At 41.8% G+C, this 18,763-nt stretch overlaps 3 protein-coding genes across 6 annotated transcripts; 1 reads left to right on the top strand and 2 right to left on the bottom strand.

Annotated features, from left to right (window-relative positions):
• Window positions 1–39: 39 nt before the first annotated feature.
• Window positions 40–1,222, bottom strand: LOC115771598 (protein phosphatase 1 regulatory subunit 7). Its single transcript, XM_030717353.1, has one exon. It carries the CDS (start codon window positions 1,115–1,117, stop codon window positions 125–127), a length of 993 nt encoding a protein of 330 aa, XP_030573213.1. The 5' UTR covers window positions 1,118–1,222; the 3' UTR covers window positions 40–124.
• A 332-nt stretch (window positions 1,223–1,554) lies between these two features.
• On the top strand, window positions 1,555–17,849 carry LOC115771611 (transcription factor IIIB 90 kDa subunit). The gene is made up of 7 exons (XM_030717380.1): window positions 1,555–1,781; window positions 1,840–2,208; window positions 2,270–2,374; window positions 15,823–15,972; window positions 16,038–16,264; window positions 16,320–17,241; window positions 17,304–17,849. Exons 1-7 carry the CDS (start codon window positions 1,709–1,711, stop codon window positions 17,456–17,458), a joined length of 2,001 nt encoding a protein of 666 aa, XP_030573240.1. The 5' UTR covers window positions 1,555–1,708; the 3' UTR covers window positions 17,459–17,849.
• LOC115771610 (BTB/POZ domain-containing protein 6-B) lies at window positions 3,029–13,462 on the bottom strand. 4 transcript variants are annotated; one of them, XM_030717376.1, is made up of 6 exons: window positions 13,369–13,462; window positions 7,669–8,103; window positions 5,359–5,862; window positions 5,142–5,295; window positions 4,413–5,087; window positions 3,029–4,348 (listed from the first exon to the last, which is right to left on the bottom strand). In XM_030717376.1, exons 2-6 carry the CDS (start codon window positions 8,015–8,017, stop codon window positions 3,805–3,807), a joined length of 2,226 nt encoding a protein of 741 aa, XP_030573236.1. In that variant the 5' UTR covers window positions 8,018–8,103; window positions 13,369–13,462; the 3' UTR covers window positions 3,029–3,804. The 4 variants fall into 4 exon arrangements, with proteins under 4 accessions (XP_030573236.1, XP_030573237.1, XP_030573238.1 ...); XM_030717377.1 differs by lacking the exons at window positions 7,669–8,103; window positions 13,369–13,462 and adding an exon at window positions 5,924–6,357; XM_030717378.1 differs by lacking the exons at window positions 7,669–8,103; window positions 13,369–13,462 and adding an exon at window positions 5,939–6,357.
• Window positions 17,850–18,763: the final 914 nt, after the last annotated feature.

The following is an 18,763-nucleotide window of genomic DNA, read 5'->3' as shown; positions in this document are numbered from 1 at the left end:
CTAGTAAGTACCCGCTCGAAGAAAACATAAGCAAAAAACTCAAATTTGGAATATATATTTTTAAACTTTTAGTTTGTTTCATATTAATGTAATTAATGAATTCGATATAAGATTAACCAGAACGTTACGCGTGTGCGCCCGGCAACACGCACAGGGTGGCATCAATTTTCTGCAAATGGGGTAAGATATCGCGCAATTTGGAACGATAGCGTATATCTGTCGCCACTGGATTGTGTTCCAAATAGATGGTCTGCAACGACTTGTTCATCTTGAGCACCTCGAGGTTCTTCCAGTTGTCGATGCCATTGTCATTCAGCCAGATCTCCTCCAGCTGCTCGAGGGCCTCCAAGTTGCCAATTAGCTTCAACCTGTTCTTAGCTAGATCTAGTGTGTCCAGGTTTTTGTTCTCGGACAGATTCTCTATGGTTTCTATGCCGTTTTCGGATATGTATAGCTCTTTCAAATTGGTCAGCTTCTCCAAGTTTTCAATCTTAACTATACGATTGGCCTGCAGACTCAATATCTCCAGGTTGACTAGCGTATCGAGATTTTCAATTTTTGCGATTTTGTTCTTGCCCAGAAACAGCTGTCGTAAATTCACCAATGTCTCGATGTTCTCTATTTTCTTTAGCTTGTTGTCGCCAAGCTCCAGCATGGTCAGATTAGTCAGCATGCCGACGTTCTCGATAACGGTGAGTTTGTTTGCCACAAAATAGAGCTTCTCAAGCTTGAGCAGCTTGTCCAAGTTCTCAATTTTGGTCAGCCGATTGAAGCTGAGATCCAGTATTTCCAGGTTAACTAGCTTGTCCAGATTCTCAATTTTTGTGATCTGGTTATCGTACAGTTCCAGCTCCAAAAGGGTTTTCAGCATATCCAGGTTCTCAATCTTCTTGATCAGATTCCATCGCAGATACAAACGCTCGATCTGTTTAAGTGGCTCGAAATTCTCCAGCTTATCTATGCGGCGATGATTCAGATCCAGTTCATAGCATTCGGGATCAATCATAACGATTTCCTCAATTGAAGCCACCAGCTCTCCTGGTATTATCTGCATGCCGGCTGTTGGCTTAGCCTCTCCACTTATAGGGATTGCACTATCGCCGTCAGCCATACTCATAAGAATGCTTTTCGTTTTCTCGTTTGATATACAAATTTAACAAATTCTAAATGCCGCCTGGCCTGCTCGTCGATTTCCCAGTTGCTTTTTCGCTGAATATTATCCAGTGTTGGTATGTGCACGAAATCGACAGCGCAGTGTTGTAAGTGTTCACTGCGCTGGATATGCGACTCATAAGAGTTGTGGTGACAGTCTCCTTTACGTATTTAGTCAATACTGTTTTTAATATATTGTAATGATGTAAAAAATATACACATATTTATCAATGACGGTATTAAATGTGGAGACAAGGTTTTGTATTTTCAAATGCTTTATTTATTCAAATAAAATTTTATTGCTGCATTGCTTGAAAGATTTTGCGTATCGGGCTTTATTTGTTAACAGCGTACTAGAAATAACAGCTGATTATTGGTATTTTGCGCTTTTGCAAAAACGCGTGCGGCGTTATTTTTAGTTTAAATAAAATTGTGTATATATGTATAATTAAAATGTCGTGAAAGACGGTCCTTATGCCTACTCGAGTTGCTATTTTGTACTCCCATTTAGGACTCTCTAGATATTTTCTTATTATCGAGTAGCTGAATAAACATCATGTCGACGGGATTAAAGTGTCGCAACTGCGGATCTAATGAGATCGAGGAGGATAATGCACGCGGCGATCGCGGTAACTATATCCGACTTAATATATGCCACCTCTTAATAATCCTTGACGCTGCTTTTAGTCTGCATGAACTGCGGCTCTGTGCTGGAGGATTCGCTCATTGTTTCCGAGGTGCAATTCGAAGAAATGGGCCATGGCGCCGCCGCCATTGGACAGTTTGTTTCCGCCGAGTCCTCGGGCGGTGCCACAAATTATGGATATGGCAAATTCCAAGTTGGCTCCGGCACAGAGTCTCGCGAGGTAACAATCAAGAAGGCTAAGCGCGACATAACGCTCTTGTGCCAGCAGCTGCAGTTGACCCAGCATTACGCGGACACAGCTCTCAACTTCTTCAAGATGGCGCTGCATCGTCATCTAACGCGTGGCCGCAAGAGCACCCACATTTATGCTGCTTGCGTGTACATGACCTGCCGCACTGAGGGCACCTCACGTAAGTGGGCAGTGCTTGACTGTGGCAAAACAATGGCAATTAATGAGTCTTGTTCTTGCAGATCTTCTTATCGACATAAGTGATGTACAGCAGATTTGCTCGTACGAGCTTGGACGCACTTACTTGAAGCTGTCACATGCCTTGTGCATTAATATACCATCCGTGGGTGAGTTTCAATTGTGCTTGCTGGTTTAGCTGCATACCTTTCAATTAGTAATACCCCCATATCAGTATTTCCAAAACACAATCAGAAAAGCCCCTAAATACTCCCTTTCTTACAAAATGTTCAATGAATATCCATATCGGTCTGAGTAATTAGCGTTTAGGAAGTACGGATAGAAATGCGTAAGAGGGGCAAAGTGATAGAAACGAGAAAGTGAGGGAAAAATGAGAGGAGCGAGTCAAGACCAAAGACGTCAAAGACGTCGTTCCCATAGTCACATGCAAATCTAATGCTGTTTAAATTCGAAAAAATCTAATAATGTATTTTATTGGTTAATAATCATAATACACAATTCAAAGATTTCATATTCAATATAGGATAACATTCGTCTTAAATTATATGTATAAAAACGATCGTTTTTATTTGAAAAGCAAAAATCAGTACAATTTCCAAAGAAATCAAAAACTTGAACAGAAATATCATTGTTGCGTAGAGCAGCCTGGGCAGATTGATGCAAAATTGGTTGGTTTTATATCATAGGAAAGGCTTTAGTATGGGTTTATATGAAAGTTTCGTAATCAAGTATAAAATGAGTACGTCTGGCTTGAAGAGATGCGTCATATTGTGCAACTAATGCAACTACAAATTCACACTACAAGATATGCATAAAGATAATTTTTGCGCATAATATCATTGTCTTTCTTATTTGAGAGTTTGGCAAATCCTAATTAAGTGTGTACATCATTAAATGTTTAACTTGGCTTTCAAATTCGTACGCATACTTCAACATAATACTCTTTCAAGTGTATATAGTATATATCAATATTTATTTATATGTTTAGTATATGCTGGCAAAAAATATGTTTGTATGTCGTGTTTTGCATTCAATTTTGTTTAGAATATATTTAGTTATCATTAGCTTGACTGATTGCCCGTTGTTTACTTGCTTATTGAAGATGCCTCTGATTACCTTACATGCTGGCTTTCACGTCTCAGGTTTTTGGAACGTATTTAGTATAAGTGTATGTATGTGTGTATATGGTTGACTTCTGCGGGTTTACGCTTTCGAATTTAAAATATTTTGTTTGTATGCATTTACCAACAGACTATATGTTTGTATATATATATATATATATCTCAATGTACTACCAAAACTAGAGCGCTCTACGTGTGTCGTATAGGTGTGTGTGTATATAATAACTTTATGTATATATATATCATACAGATATATATCATTCTTATATATCATACTAATATCGATATCCTTAAAACTCCAATTTGCTTTGTTGTGTTGCACTGAAAACCCATGAGTTTCGATTTTGTGTATGTTCTTGTTGTTGCGTCTGTGTTGGTCTTTTCTGTTGTTGCTGCTGCTGCGGCTGCTGGCGATAATAGCATGCGCCCTGCCACTCCGCACAGTATAACTGCGCGCATCAGGTGTTGCTGCCATCGCTGCTGGCGGCCGTGCTGCCAAGAGGCAACTCTTCAGTAGCATTATTAACATTGTTGCTCGAATTGCTTGCGGTTGCCCCATTGCTGCCATTTGTGACATTCGGTGTCGCTCCTATGGGCGTTGCGCATATTGAGCTTGTGGGCGAGTTTAGGGCGGTTACTGTAGTGGGTCCGTAGAAGATTAGTTCGGGGATCTGGCCACCCTGCACGCCCGTGCCATTGGTGCTCTCCGACGAGCATTGGAATTGGAATGTAACATTGCCCATGAGCACTTCAGACATGCCCTCCTGGCCAAAAAAGCTTAGCTCATTGCCATCCAGTATAACTGACGCTGTGTAATAGCACTCTGGTTCGATCTGTATGGGATTCTCGAAGAACACATGGAAAGTGTTGCTCGACCCATCTGAAAAGAACTTTGTATCATTCTCTGCCAGCGTACGCCCCAATCGCTTCAGTTCAATTTTAACATTGTAGTTGGCCGCTCCCGTCGAAGAACCGTAGAGGCCAAAGCCCACAATGAAAATTCTAAGGGGAGGCAAAAGTATTTATTTATTATTTATGATCGTATATATATTTCTGTTTGACTCACCTGCGATCTACTGAGAACTGTATGGAATCACAGCGGCCCCGGTAGCGCCACTGATTTGACCGATAGGCGCACGATTGGAAGCGATGGCAAACTTGGGTTTTAAGACCTGCTCGCGGTCGCGTGGGGAAGCTGAGAGTGGGCTTGATTTTGGCTGTGAAATGCAAGAACATGTCAATTGTCTCCTGGGATGTGAGTATGCCCGTTTGGGCTACACCATTAGCAAACTCTTCCAGGGTCATGGTCGGTATGCGTATCAGATGCAACGCCTGTCCCAGAACTCGGCGCTTGTTTGGCGACGTTTCGTCGATGCTCATCTTCTCACATGCATTGATTGCCCAATTGAGCGCAGCTTCAAATAGATGTATCTCCTTGCAGTTTAGTGTCTCGCGTGACAGTATAGACTCGAAAGTCTTGAGGTCAATGTCCACAAAGTCTTCGGACTTAACCGCCATCTCGGCCTGAGCATCGATCACTTCCCAGCAACGTTGCATCAGTTCGGGCTCCTCGAAAAGACGCGATTGACTGAGAAGTAGGCAGGCGTTTTTTGCCGTCAGCTTTACTTCCAGATAGTTGACGCAGGCGCGCGCCAAATGTGGCACAATATATTTCTTGGCTGCATACAAAGTGGCCAGTATGTGTTCAGGTTCCAGTTTGATTTCATCACAATAAAGATACCTACAGAGATTTTAAGTAAATTTGGAATTAGGCAATTAAATAAACGACTCTTACCTTAGAAGCGTTAAAAAGGCTGTGGGCTCTACATCGGGCACCTTGATTTCCTGCTTGTCCTCCGCTAAGCCGCCGTAGAACATGGCATAGAATACAGAGCTGCCCGTTGCAAGTATATATTTGTGTGCGGGTATAGTCTGAATGGGATCAAAATCTATTGAATTTGTAAAGGAATACGATTAATTTGCTGTCTCCTATGGGATTCGTTATAGCCTACCAAACTCGCTGCCCACGATGAACTTGACATCTGACAGCAACTCATTGTTAAACATTGCCGCATTGCGCTCCAGCACGGTTGCCTTGCTGGCCTGCCAGTTTGGATCGGCCGTGTCAATTGCATTGGAGGCGCCTACGGCGGCATAGCTGCTATTGCTGCCAGCTGCGCACACATATGATCCGCTGCCGCTGCTGGGCGTTGACGTTGCGATAGCTGCGTTTGCCGCAGCCGCTGCCGAGGCAATGGCCGCTGCGGCCGCTGAACTGGAGGGTAGGCAAAACGTGGTGGGACTACTGCCACTGTTGCTGCTGTTCAGTGCGCCAGGGGACGCCAAGGGCGAAGACGGCGCACTTATGGGCTGTGTTATTTGTATATTATGATCGGCGGCGCTGCCAGAACCCGCACCTGGAGATGTTACTGCGGCACCACGCTGCTGTTGCTGCTGCTGCTGATGATTGTGCGGCGGCGAGTGCAACAGTCCGTTGCCATTGTTAAGCGTCTCCACTGCAACGTAGAATTGTTCAATATACTGTATTAGCATAGATTTCCATATTTATATCTAAACCATGCCCAACCGTACTCCGCCAGCTTCTGCAGAATTCGCTGCAGCATTTAGCAACTACTAGCCGCCTCGGCCTCACTTCCGCTACTGCGCCGCCAGTTCCCATCGGTGTCCCCATTCGCCGTGGCTGCAGCAATGGCGGCCCCCTTCTGAAACGCTCCCCCATATCAAACCCAAACGTAATGTGGAACGTCCAAAAATAGCTGCGTTGACGTTGGCGCTGCTGTTGTTGCTAAATCTGCAGCTCGCGACTTTTAGCACGGACCCCAAAGCAGCGTTGTCTGTGTGCGCCTCCTTGATATTAATAATAATGTGCGTTTCTGTTTGTATGTGCGTGAAATGCTAATCGGAGCGGATTATCAAATTTTCACTTTGTTGGTTTTTCAAATGTCAGAATTATGTGTTTTAATTATTTTGAGAACTAGACAAATTCAACAAGTAAATAAAAATAATAATAAACAAAATCCACCCCTTTAGCCCTACCTCCTATTCAACTGTCACACACATACTACAACAGTCGTCGCCTGTTTTGTGAAAAATCGATAACACGGACACACACACGCACACAGGTACTCGCTGAGACGACGCACCTGCTATTTTGTGTATTTGCATGCACTTTTCTTACCATTTATCCAGCCGCCGTTATGCTGGGAGTGTGACATGGATTCTTGATTGCGCTTGTTAGTTGTTTTCAACGAGAATCGATTCAAGGCGTTGTTGTTGCTATTATTATGGCTATTGCTGCTGCTAGCCATGACTACGCTGTGTTTGTTTGTATTGTTTGCACAGCAGTCAGAGAATGGAAAATTCCGAAAGGTCAGTAACCGACTTTTAGGAAAAAAAACTCTATGTGGGCACTCTGCTTTTACTTTGAAATGAGTGCATCCAATTTGTTTTCAATTAACTGGCGACATTTATAGTGCCATTTTAAAAATTAAAGAAAACTGCGTATATCGGCCTGAAAGAACTTTCAGTAGTCGGCACATAGATAACTCGATAGACAGTGGCGGTCGGACGATAGTCGATATACACATAACATCCACACTAGACAGACAATGCATCTGTCTGGTGTGTGATATAGCAGCCAGCTTCTTGGTGGCTTATGGCGCGCGTGTTTTGAGTTTGAATGAGCTGAATTTCAATTTACTTTGGCTTTACGTCAGTTTCGCAAGCGGCTTGGGCCGCAATTCATTGATTATATCATGGTCGCGGCTAATATGTATTTCCGTCATGCCAATTTGAAACGCTGTGCCCGCGCTTGCGCTCGCGCTCCTGCACTTGTGCTGCCCCATAAAAAACGTCAATGCGTACGTGAATTCCAAACATTACCACAGCCTTGTTCGGTAGCAGAGGCAGCATCATGTACATATTAGCCCATGCTTTTAGTTTTTAAACTTGACTCATATTTTTGTTGTTTGAATACAGCTATTGATTATGGCTGGGCTGCGCATATTTAATATGACCACCAAAAATTTGAACTTGAAATCGATTTGGTTGCTTGTTTGGGCATCGTTGCTGTCATCGCTGAAGGTTTGTTGATTTCTTAGCACACTAAAAACACACACACACACACACACACAGCTCAGATTTTTACAAATTGAACACACACGCACACACACAAAACCAGTTTCTGCTTATGTGCAGCCGGCTTAGCCAAGAAAGAAAACAACAAATATGTTGTTGACCTTTGCTTCAACGAATTTTCAATGGGTAGCTTCCTACGGATTTCCCACATGCTCAATACTTACTGTTGCGCTGGCGCTGCTGCTGCTGATGCTGCTGATCCGTTTGATCTTGCTCGGGCGGCGGCAGTTCCTCGTTTTCCGGGACGCGTGCCGCGTATTCCGGCTCATAGTTGTGCGCATAGGCGCTGCCCCAATGGCCGGCAAAGTCGTCCTCTTCGAGCGTTAACAGGTGATCCAGCACCTGCACGCCCCGTTCGAGGGGACCGTGAAATTTGTTAATTAGCTCGGAGAGACGCAGATTGAGGCCGTAGTTGGCGCCGTTGACGCTTCTTGGCTTCGTTGTATCGATCGCCCAGTAGAATAGATGACGCCCCAGATGACTGCTCAGGGTGTTTGCAAAGGCTTCGATCATCTTTGTAGCATCATCGTTGCGAAATGTGGCATGTTTACAAACGCACGCTCCTCGTTTCCGACTCCCACGGCACTCTGGCACTGCAACTAATCAAAAGGCAAAGCGTTAGGTTATATAATATGATAATACAGTCACTGAACTCGCACACACACACACATACACACACACACACGCACACACTCTCTATATCTATCTGTCTATCTGCTGTTTCTCTAACCCGAAATCTCGGTTTGCGGTCTGTGCGTTGCACTTTCACTTCCACTTCCCATTTTCATTTCCACACGCATTTGTCGCTTTTGGATTAGCTACAGGAAATCATTTAAACTGGCTCGGCCTTGGCGTTTTTCGGGTCGCTCTGCTCCCATGTTATCCGATCTCCCCGCATTTGCTTTCATTTTAACTGTCATTTCTCAGGCAGAATCCACACCTGTCGTCGAGATGCCCGTGTGGATGCCTGCGCCGAGCTACGGAAATTATGCAAGCGGCCACTTTTAATTGGCAGCAATGCGAAGTCCGTAACCAAAACAAAACGGCAACACTACACACACACACACACACACACACACATACACACTTATAGACACTGGACAACACATTTCGTGGTGTCATGCCGCTGACAACCCGCTCGACATGCTGACTGCCAGCGGGGGATGCGGGAGTGCGTTTAATAATCAACAAGCGACGACGCCCCGCAAAAATCTAACAAATAATTAGTTGGCACCCGATGAAAATTTGGCATGCGATTGTTTCCGGGGCAGCATTTTGTAGATCTCCTAATTATAACATTACCTCAGCTGATCACTAACTGAATTCGGTAAGCTACGAACAGCTGGTTTGACCAGCCTAGCTTGACCGGAGCTAAGCTTGTTTGTATAAAGTGATATAATTAACTGCAGAGTTAATTCAAATCTGATTGCGATATATAAATCTATATACATAGTATCCTATATACTATTAAAATCAAGGCTGCGATCTGAACCAAATACTAGAAACCAATACAGTTCAGCGACAAATAACCGAACCGAACCATATTATAAAAAACGATTGGGATCAAAATAAAATTCTTTTGCTGGAGATCCAGTATCAATATTGGTTGATGTCGATTGCACATTTGAAAAAATAACAAATTAAATTGTTTCATTCGCATTTTGAAAATAAATGATATGTTTACAAACAAATACAAATTTATAAGTCCAAGCCGTAACCCAACGTCCCGACAATTTCAATAAGCCGGGTATATTTTTTAAAATAAAAAAAATACATCCATACATACCCCTGCTCCATGTAGCTGAGTATATATCTGCTATATACTATATGCTGTATGTGCACTCTACGCTGAATGCTGCTTAGTGTTGAAAAAGTTGCGTTTTCAGTGCTGCACAATGCACAATAAAGCAAAAATTTAACAGAAATGATTCAGAGTTAATTTTGCAGTATTTGGGGGCCTAAAAAAAGTGAGACGTGCATTTTAGGGTAATTCCTATGTACATCAGTCTGCTTCTAGGTATGTCACATATATGTAAGTATATCTGTGATCCATAAGAGTGCATCTGCTATATACAATCTTTGATATATACCCATTTATACGCGTAGTTCCACAAATACTTTCAATTTATGCTAAATGCATTTCTCGACTTGACAACCAAGTCACGTTTAGTGCTCATCACTTGTAGACTTCAGTTTCGTTTTGTTATTGTTTTTGTTTTCTGTTTTTTGTTTATGCACATTTCGCATTTTGTAGTCAGTTCTTGGTTAATTTGTGTTCCGCTTTGGCTTTTGCATTTGGAAACGCATTTCAAATTTGCCGCTTGCATTAACTTTACGCGCCCTTTTCTTAATTTATGTATTTTGTTGGCTCTGTTTTCATTACATTTTTCATTGCCTCTTTAATTGCAAATGTCGACCCACTTTGACCAAGCCGGGTCGGACCACAACCACCGACGAGCGACAGGCGGACCGACAAACAGACGGTTGGACAGACATGAGACGGTGACAGACCCAGACCCTAGTGAGACCCCAAAACAACGCCCGCGTAACACTTTCGATTTTAATTCCTCATTACACGCGCACAATGCAAAAGTCAAGAAAGGGCAAAAAATAAAAAATAAAACCAAGAAAAAAATGAAGAGTTGTCTTTTTTGTTGGCTTGGTGGAGCTGCTAAATTGGTCTCCTCTTTTGTTTTCTCATTATACCTTAACTCATTTTACGGGCCACGTTAAAAATATATTTTGTTGCATTTTCATTTGCAGTCTGATTTTGCAATCGCAACGCATTTAGCTGATTAGCGAAATACAGTAGAGAGCAGCGATTCGAATTACCCAAAAAACTGTGCGGCAAAAACAGTTATTGGCAATACGTGAACCAAAAGATTGGCCTTAAATCTAAGCCATCGCAGCTGAGTAGCCATTCGCTCACGTGGCTGTTGATTTGACGATTTCGCGCTTTAATTATGAGAGCTTGTCAGATCGTTTGGCGCAAAAAAGGGCATTTGAACTATATCGTACGGTTTGTTGGCCTACCAATAACTTTTTTAGGTAAATGTACTGCTGTTCTAGTGTTATTTCCTGCTCGATTTCCTATTGTATATGCGGACTTGGTCTGTATCTTCAATAGATTTCCACTCCCTACTGCCTGTGATTCATATTATATTTGTTACGTACATATCTTTAAATAGTGTATTATATTATTTTTATGATAACTTTAGAACTAAGGAAACACACAGACGGTTGATGCTGATCTATAATATATGCACTTTATGGGGTCGAACATATCGCCTTTTATGCATAACACATTTCATGACAAAATTATAGAAGTCTCTACAAGAGTATCAAAAAAACATCTTTGATCGTACATCTTTCTTGTGAACTGTTCACTTTTCCTCTTTAATCTTACATTTACATGATTCTGAAAGAAACCTCAAAGTTTTTCCCTCTTTACCTATTCAAGGGAGGTAGTAGCTTGCCCTTCAGAGTATCTGCTACTCGTCATTATGATCTTAGCTCATCTTTTCGTTTTTGCTTTTTTTTTTTAGTATTTTTGAATCTGCTGTGTATCTGTTAGGTGTTGTCAAATTACTTTATGCCTCGTTTCGAGTGCCCTTAGGTGGTTTCGCAATCATTCAGGCAGGCAGCCAAGCAGTCAGGTGTCGGTCGCTTGGGGGTTGTCTGTCAGACTGTCTGTCAGTCAGGCGGTCGGGTTGTCGGTCGGTTGGGGCCTTGCGGTTTAGACGCTTTGATTTGCAGATAATTTTATAGACATTAGTGTGCAGTTTTTCTACTTGTACAACAATCTACTCGTTTTTATTAATATTTCTTTATATGCAATTACATGCATGTACATACATGTATATACATATATATCGCATTTTTTTCTATTTTTTTTTTTTTGGAAAGTCATGCTGTATTTTGTCTAATGACTTGCCGACTTAACATTTTTTGACTTTTGTTTGGCTTTTGAAGTATTTCAAAAGTGTTTCACAATGAGCCCAAAAATTCCCCCCACACAATGCGCTTTACTCTTGGGTTCTTTATCAAGCTTAAAGTCATGCGCATAATTTTGTATTTGTCTTCCTGCAACAGACTCTAAATTTAATATATGATTTCTGATATTTGTTTTTCTAGTATTAGTTTGTTGCGAAAACCAGTTTCAAAGTTGTTGTTGTTGTGCCTTTGTTTGCTCAATTTCTTAAGCGCTTCGATATTCTATGGGCGCATTGAATTGTCATCAGGTTTTCTGGGACTGTCCAAAAATGTTTTTTCCTCCTCTTCTATTTTCGTATTATATAATATTTAAATATTCATGTCTCAAGTCGCGCGCTTCTCCGACCAGAATTTCAATGAACCATTCGCAAAACGAGAATAGGAAGACAGTTTTATTTTTTTACTTTTCTGTGGTCTTAACAACGGGTGGGGCAATTTGTATTTGTTGTTTTTGTTGGTATTGGCAACGAGCGCAAACTAAATGGAATTGTTTGTTTGTCATAGATGAGTATATTCGCTGCCTGATCTTTGCGCGTTCCAAGCGGCTTCTCCACAATTTCCGTGCCTAAACCAACTATTAACAAAAACACCTTAACAAATTGGTCATAATTAAATACTGTAAATTACAGCTTAGAGTAAATTATTATATGACGAGACAAGCGCAAAGAAATTTTGTAAGGTTCGAAGAAAATTGAGATAATAAGTAGATAGTATAAAATATATATATATATATATGTTGTCAAATTGAATATGCACCTTGGCAACATTTCGATGCATTGATTATATAGAAATAATATTCGCTTAGGGATTCTGCTGTATTAACTTTAGTGCGATAGATGGAAAGAAATCTATTAAATATTTTCAAGTGTAATAATAATGTTTATTTTTAGCATTTTTTTTGCAACTATTTATTTTATTTAGAATATATACATTATAGTTTGTTATTTCAGTTAAATTAACTTTGATTGCATGATATCGAGAAAAAAAATATGTAAGTATTGTTGAGACAGCACAAGTAATCACTCATTAGACTCGAAGTGCTTCTCAGAGTGGGGACTCACAATGACCAATCAATGGGTTGTCAAAAATATGCTCGATCATTTGGCACACTTTATATTTTAAGGTTTTTTAGTTAGTCAAGTTGTTTAAGTTATTCAGACAGCTTAACATTCTGATCTACTCGTGCGACTTGTGGCAAAACTTGAACTTTATTTTGTTTGATTTAGCATTAGCTAATTTCTGTATACGCATTTAGTATTCTGTTTAAACAGATTTTTAACACTTTCTTTGTCCAGCTTCAGTCTGAGCTTGGCTTAAATACACATTTTTTTCTGCAAAAAGTTGTCTTCTGATCAAATGCTTCTTTGTTTTATTATTGATTCAAAAATATTGTTTACATTGACGTCATATATTATATGCACATTATTATTAAAAAAAAAATGTGTCAACAGGCAAGACGACCAAAGTCATCGGCCTGCTGAGCGCAGAGAGAAAGATATAGATTGAGTAAGTGAGAGATAGAGAGAGGGAGAGAGGGCTGCGAGATAATTATTATGAGATATAACCGGCGAAATTATAATTAAACATGTGATTTATTTCAATTTATTTGTTGTGTTTTTTAATTGCAGTGCACTTCACAACGTTGTGAATTTGTTTGTTTTTAGATATGTATATAGTATATCTAGTTTTTTTATACACACGCACTTTGCCGGCTCTCAACTCAATTGCACATAAATTAAAACGTCAACAGAAGAACGCGCGCTTTGCAATTAATAATATTTATTCAACAATTTCAAGACAAACACACGCACACACTCACACATACATACAACAACAATTGAATATAAAAAAATGTTAAAAATTTTTTTTACATGTGATTTTTGCGCATGCGCGTCGTTCGCTTTTGCTGCTGCGGCTACGGCTGCTGCTGCTGCTGCTGCTGTTGCTTTTAGTTGTTCGCGAGTCAACGAACGAATTCGAAATGACACGACGACAGCAGCGATTCAGCTTCTTGACGATCGACGCTCAGGTGTTTCTCAGGTATTTCGTCTGCGAGCGGGGCGACTGCGTTGCCTTGAGAGACGCATGAATTGTGCATTTATCGCATGCGATATTTGTATTTATTTCGTTTGGCGATTTTTTATTTACCTATTTTTGTTTGATGGTAGAGTGTGAATAAAATGTAGTTTACTGTTTCAATTTGATTTTTATGCCCAGCCTGGAATAGCGTTAATTTTTGTATAATTCATTTAGTTAGACCCTTTTAAAAATATGAGAAGAGCCTTGCAGCAAGGTGTCTCTCCTGATATATATGTTTCTTATATTCGCAAAATAACCTATATTGGACATAAAAATACATCACACATATATAAAACCATGAAAATAATATACAAACTGAATTGTATTATGTTTGATTTGTTTTATGTTTATAGGTTTCAGTCTGGCATATTTAATAGGCTTACTTAATAGTTATGATCCGAACTCATGCAAAGCGCCCTGCGTTTGAATTTTATACAATCTTTATAGCCATCTATTTATTTGTAAGCTGCGCTTAATTTGTTGCTAATTGATTGAGACAGAATTCAGATATTGAAGGTTGGCGGGTTTGGTTATTTCTTAATATTTAAGCAAACCACAGCACAATGCTAGTTAATAATGAATCGTGGCTAAATTAAATAGCAATTAAGCCGCATAGCCGAGTTAATTGCGTCTAGGAAAGCGCTTGCCCAAATTGCTGGCATTTTGCAAGGGCAACAATGTGTTCGCTGGGCGCAGCCCGGGGGGTTTTTTTTTGGGGGGGAGGAGGTGTTGTGTAACACGCCCAAAACGATAATTGCTGTCATGACAAACGCAAAAATAAAGTTTAAATAATAATAATTTCGCTAGCTCCTGCAATGAGCGCTGGCGTCGGCGGACAGGGAAACATTAAGAAACCATTAGCAGCAGCAGATACCGTGGCCGCACCGCACCGCCCCTCTCAGCCGCACGCCCGCAGCGGGCTGCTGTCAGATATGGGGGAGCAGCAACTGCAACAGCTGCTGCTGGATGAGTGGATGCTGCACAGAAGGGTCAATGCAGTCGCAGCAGCGACAACGGCATCATTTTTCAAGTGGACCCACTCGACAGTCGCATGAGTTGGCCGCTTGAACTTAGGCGGGGTTGGGCTGCCTTAAATATGCGCATTCATTAGGGTTTAATAAATATTTTTTCGAGCACTCTTGCCGGACCCTGTGAAAACCGCCGCAGCCAAAGGGGTTGTTGTTGTGCTTGTAATTGCCGTCGCCGTTTAACGGCTGCCTCAGTGTGTCAAGTTGTGGCACAAACAGGGCTTAAGGGCCTGCCCAGAAGGCTAATGGGCGCGCCACACATATCACCCATATCGACTGCACCACTGTGCGTATAATTTTGGCATCTCAATATAAATTCGTATCGTTAAATGCAAATTTGTAGCTTAAGATTGACGGTCAACTGGACCCCACGCGCCCCTGTGGCTTTAGTCACACGCTTGTCAAATATTAGCACCGGCTCGCTTGGCGCAGTTGACTGCAAGGTTGTTTAGTTTAGGTCTATTGTGGACTTCGTATTTTGTATTTGGTATTTGGGGTTTAAGTTTGTGGTCTTCGCACTCTTTTCGCACATAATTTTAATTTTCCAGTGCGTTTTGTGCAAAGTCTATTTGCTATGCGTGTGTGTTGGCGGTTTCTTTGTTGTTGTTGTTGTTGTTGTTGTTGCTATTTGCTTTTGGGCCAGTTACTAATTGCTGCGCGTTGCTGTGTCACCTTTTTGCATTTTGCAGACCAAGTAGAACTAATTGCCGGCTTAAGAGGCAAATAGAAATGGCCAAAAAGACGTGCCCAACGTGAGGCAACGTGACGTATGCGCAATATTGCTGCGGTTTTCAAATCTATCGCATGCTATTAAAAAACATACTAACTCGCTCTCACTCTCTCTCTCTCTCTCTCTTTCTCTTACTTGTGCTCAATCTTTGACTCGATCTCAAGCCGCTCTCATTCTTTCTCTCTCTGTGTCTCTCTTTTTGTCTTTCGTGACTACGCTCAATGTCAGCGTCTTGTAAAAGTTGAATGAATTAAAAAAAATATCGTCTTGGTGCTCGGGTTCAAGTTTGTTTTTCGGCTTTCGCATGGCCGGTTATTGGCTATTTTCGATTTCATTGCTTAGAGGCGCTTTGAAGGTCGCTGAACGACTTCTTCTGCTGCGGCTTGTTATCAATTTTTTTTGTGGCCATGAGGTTCGGCAGCCAAGAAAAAACTTGTTGTGTACTTAATTGACAAGTTCCTTATTGCATCATTTACACGCCTTTGCAGATCCATGTCTGTACATCATGCGCTTCGCGAACCGACTGCAGCTGGGGCCCAAGACCCATGAGGTGTCCATGACGGCGCTGCGCATTGTGCAGCGCATGAAGAAGGACTGTATGCACTCGGGACGTCGACCCACAGGACTCTGCGGAGCAGGTGAGTTTTCCGTAAATGAATTTTAGTTGATTTTTATTTAATTTGTTGTCTTTTGAAATTTTCAGCACTGTTGATTGCCGCTCGCATGCACGAGTTTAGCCGCACCCTCGCAGATATCATCGGTGTAGTTAAAATACATGAGTCCACGCTGCGTAAGCGCCTTTCCGAGTTCGCTGAGACACCGTCGGGTGGTCTGACACTGGAGGAGTTCATGACCGTCGACTTGGAGCGTGAACAGGACCCGCCCTCGTTTAAGGCAGCGCGAATTAAGGATCGCGAACTCATACAAAATGTGAGTACATATTGAACGTAAATATAATTGATTTGATCTAGCTTTAATGTCATAGATGGGCGTGCATGAGCTGACGGAGCTGCAGAAGGAGATCGATGCGCATTTGGAAAAAGATATTGGCAAATACACTGAAAGCGTTTTGCGAAAAGTGACAAAAGGCAAGAAGGAAGAGTCTGCACAGTCAAGTAAACATAGTCAGATGTCGGAAACGGAACTTGAAATGCAGGAGTCCAGAGAATTCATTGAGGCATCCAATGCCGAAGCTATTCAAGAGTTTATTGTAAACAACACGGATACGGACTCTAAGCCCCAAGCAGTCATGACCAGCGCCGTAATCGAGGGTCTGCGTCCCGACATCGAGGCCATTTGCCGTGTAACCGAAAGTGAGCTGGAGGACGTAGAGCGCGCCAAGCAGCCAATGGAGACTGAGTTATTTGTTGACGATTTGAACGACGAGGAACTTGATCAGTACGTGCTAACGGAGCAGGAGGCCGACACAAAACTCAGCATGTGGAAGAATTTAAACGCAGAGTTTCTCCGCGAGCAAAAGGAGCGAGAGGAACGGCTGGCCAAGGAGCGTGAGGAGGGTAAGCCTGAGAAGAAGAAGCGCAAACCAAGGAAGAAGGTCATCGGTCCATCGTCTACCGCTGGTGAAGCCATCGAGAAGATGCTGCAGGAGAAGAAGATCTCCAGTAAAATCAATTACGACATCCTAAAAACTCTTACAGAGGGCATGGGCTCGTTTTCGGGCGAGAGTGAGACAGCTGAAGATGCTCCCAAGCCGAAGACATTGGAGGAGCTGGAGCAGACTCCCGTCATTGTGGAGGAGGGACCCATCTCAAGCAAAAGCAGCCGCGGCAAACCAAACTACGATATGCCAGGACCCAGTCGAAAGCGCGTTAAAGTAGAGGCTGGCCTGCCCGTCAGTGAGCCCGCGGAGCAGCTGGAGGCCAAACCAGAGATTGCGCTGGAACCAGGTGAGCTCGTGGCTGCAATTTTATTGCTGACATATTCTTTATTTATTGTTTCGGTCTTTTAGATGAGCTGGACGATGATGCTGAAGCAGAGGATGCCGATGCCGAAGTCGAACCAGAGCCGGAGCCAGAGGCCACGCTGCAGGATATGCTAAACCAGGGTGCTGGAGATGACGATGATGAGTTTGGCTATGGCTTTGACGAGGAGGAGGAATACTAAGTTTAGGCGTAGCATTTAGCATTAATACATTCTATATGGTCATTTTTATACATAAAACCATATTCAGCAACTACTCATAATATAATTAAATTAAGCCTTAAATTTACAACTTTGCCGAGTGCTCCACTTCTTCTTTATCTTCTTCATCCGGTTCTTGCTACATGCTGCACTTGTTGCAGTTTCGCCTTCTCTTTTTGCGCGTTAGCAGCCATTAAATCATCGCTCCCTCTTGCCCTGAGGCCTTAGCGCAGCCATTTACATGTTTAAGCCGTGTTGCCGCTGCCTCCAGGCTCAAGTGTAGCAGCGCTGCGGGTTGGGGTAGGTGTTCAGCTTGAGGGGTTAGGTTTTGCTGCTGCTCTGTTGCTAGTTTGCTTCTAATTGTTGGCGCTGCCGTGGCGCGCCTCCAAGTGCTGCAAATAAATATTTCACTCTTAATCATGTTTTGCACTCGCTGTGTTGTGTGCTTGCCTTTGCGCTTGTTGTTGTAGTTGTTGCGCCCCAGGCGGCCAGTCGTCCAGCCGGTCAGAGATGGTGGCAGCCAAGAACTTGACTTGGCTGCTCGCCTATGGCTCTGGCTCTGGCTTCGGCTTGCGCTTCATGGCTCGACGGCCTCGTGGACTGTTGAGTGCCAAGTGCCCGGCAATGAGATGTTGAGTGTTTGGAGCACTTGTCTTTGCGATTTTATAGTTATTATGTTCTAATTAGTGTTAATTTAGTTGCTTGCGCAAGGCAGTCGAACTAAGTTAACAATTCGCAAAGTGTTGCATACTCTTAGGCCGTTGCATAATTTCCATTCTGCACTATTGGACTTTTTCCGCTTCGATCGACTGTTGCCTATAAAACTGCAGTTATAAGCTTTAGGAGCGCTCTTAAAATTGTTTGAAAAATATATAACAAATTGATGAAGCCTTTAAGTTAAGGAAAGCCTTTCTGTACTAAAAATTTATTTCATTAAAATTTTGCTGAAAAACTATCTATTAATTCCAAATATTAACAATTTTATTATTATATTTACGTTTTATACAGCTTTTTTTTTTAAAAAATAAAATGACAATTTGAAATTTTAGGCTTACAATTAGTTTTCTGATCTTTCTACAACTTGTTTTGTATATTAGACTTACCAGTAGAATAAGTAGTTTGTAAATACTCATATAAATTTAATTTAAGTTGTTCCTGATAATAACAGAAAAATTAAAATAAAGCAAAACTTAATATCTACAACTTGAGTAAGTTTTTATGGGCGTATTTTCAGTCAATGAAACAGAGGCAATGGGTGCTGTAGTCGTTCTTATATGTATTTGGGAA

The sequence above is a fragment of the Drosophila novamexicana genome, unplaced genomic scaffold (genome assembly GCF_003285875.2).
Source record: "Drosophila novamexicana strain 15010-1031.04,08,12 unplaced genomic scaffold, DnovRS2.1 tig00000108-arrow-pilon, whole genome shotgun sequence".
Lineage (NCBI taxonomy): Eukaryota > Metazoa > Arthropoda > Insecta > Diptera > Drosophilidae > Drosophila > Drosophila novamexicana.
The sequence above is the reverse complement of the archived record's forward strand: the minus strand, read 5'-3'. Positions and strand labels throughout refer to the sequence as shown.

Coding starts and splice junctions, on each gene's coding strand:
- LOC115771598 (XM_030717353.1), bottom strand. CDS start 1,117: ATGAGTATGGCTGACGGCGATAGTGCAATCCCTATAAGTGGAGAGGCT.
- LOC115771611 (XM_030717380.1), top strand. CDS start 1,709: ATGTCGACGGGATTAAAGTGTCGCAACTGCGGATCTAATGAGATCGAG. Junction 1,782..1,839: donor TAATGCACGCGGCGATCGCG/GTAACTATATCC, acceptor CGCTGCTTTTAG/TCTGCATGAACTGCGGCTCT. Junction 15,973..16,037: donor CACAGGACTCTGCGGAGCAG/GTGAGTTTTCCG, acceptor TGAAATTTTCAG/CACTGTTGATTGCCGCTCGC.
- LOC115771610 (XM_030717376.1), bottom strand. CDS start 8,017: ATGATCGAAGCCTTTGCAAACACCCTGAGCAGTCATCTGGGGCGTCAT. Junction 5,863..7,668: donor GCAGCAGCGCCAGCGCAACA/GTAAGTATTGAG, acceptor TCTACGTTGCAG/TGGAGACGCTTAACAATGGC. Junction 4,349..4,412: donor CAGTTCTCAGTAGATCGCAG/GTGAGTCAAACA, acceptor GCCTCCCCTTAG/AATTTTCATTGTGGGCTTTG.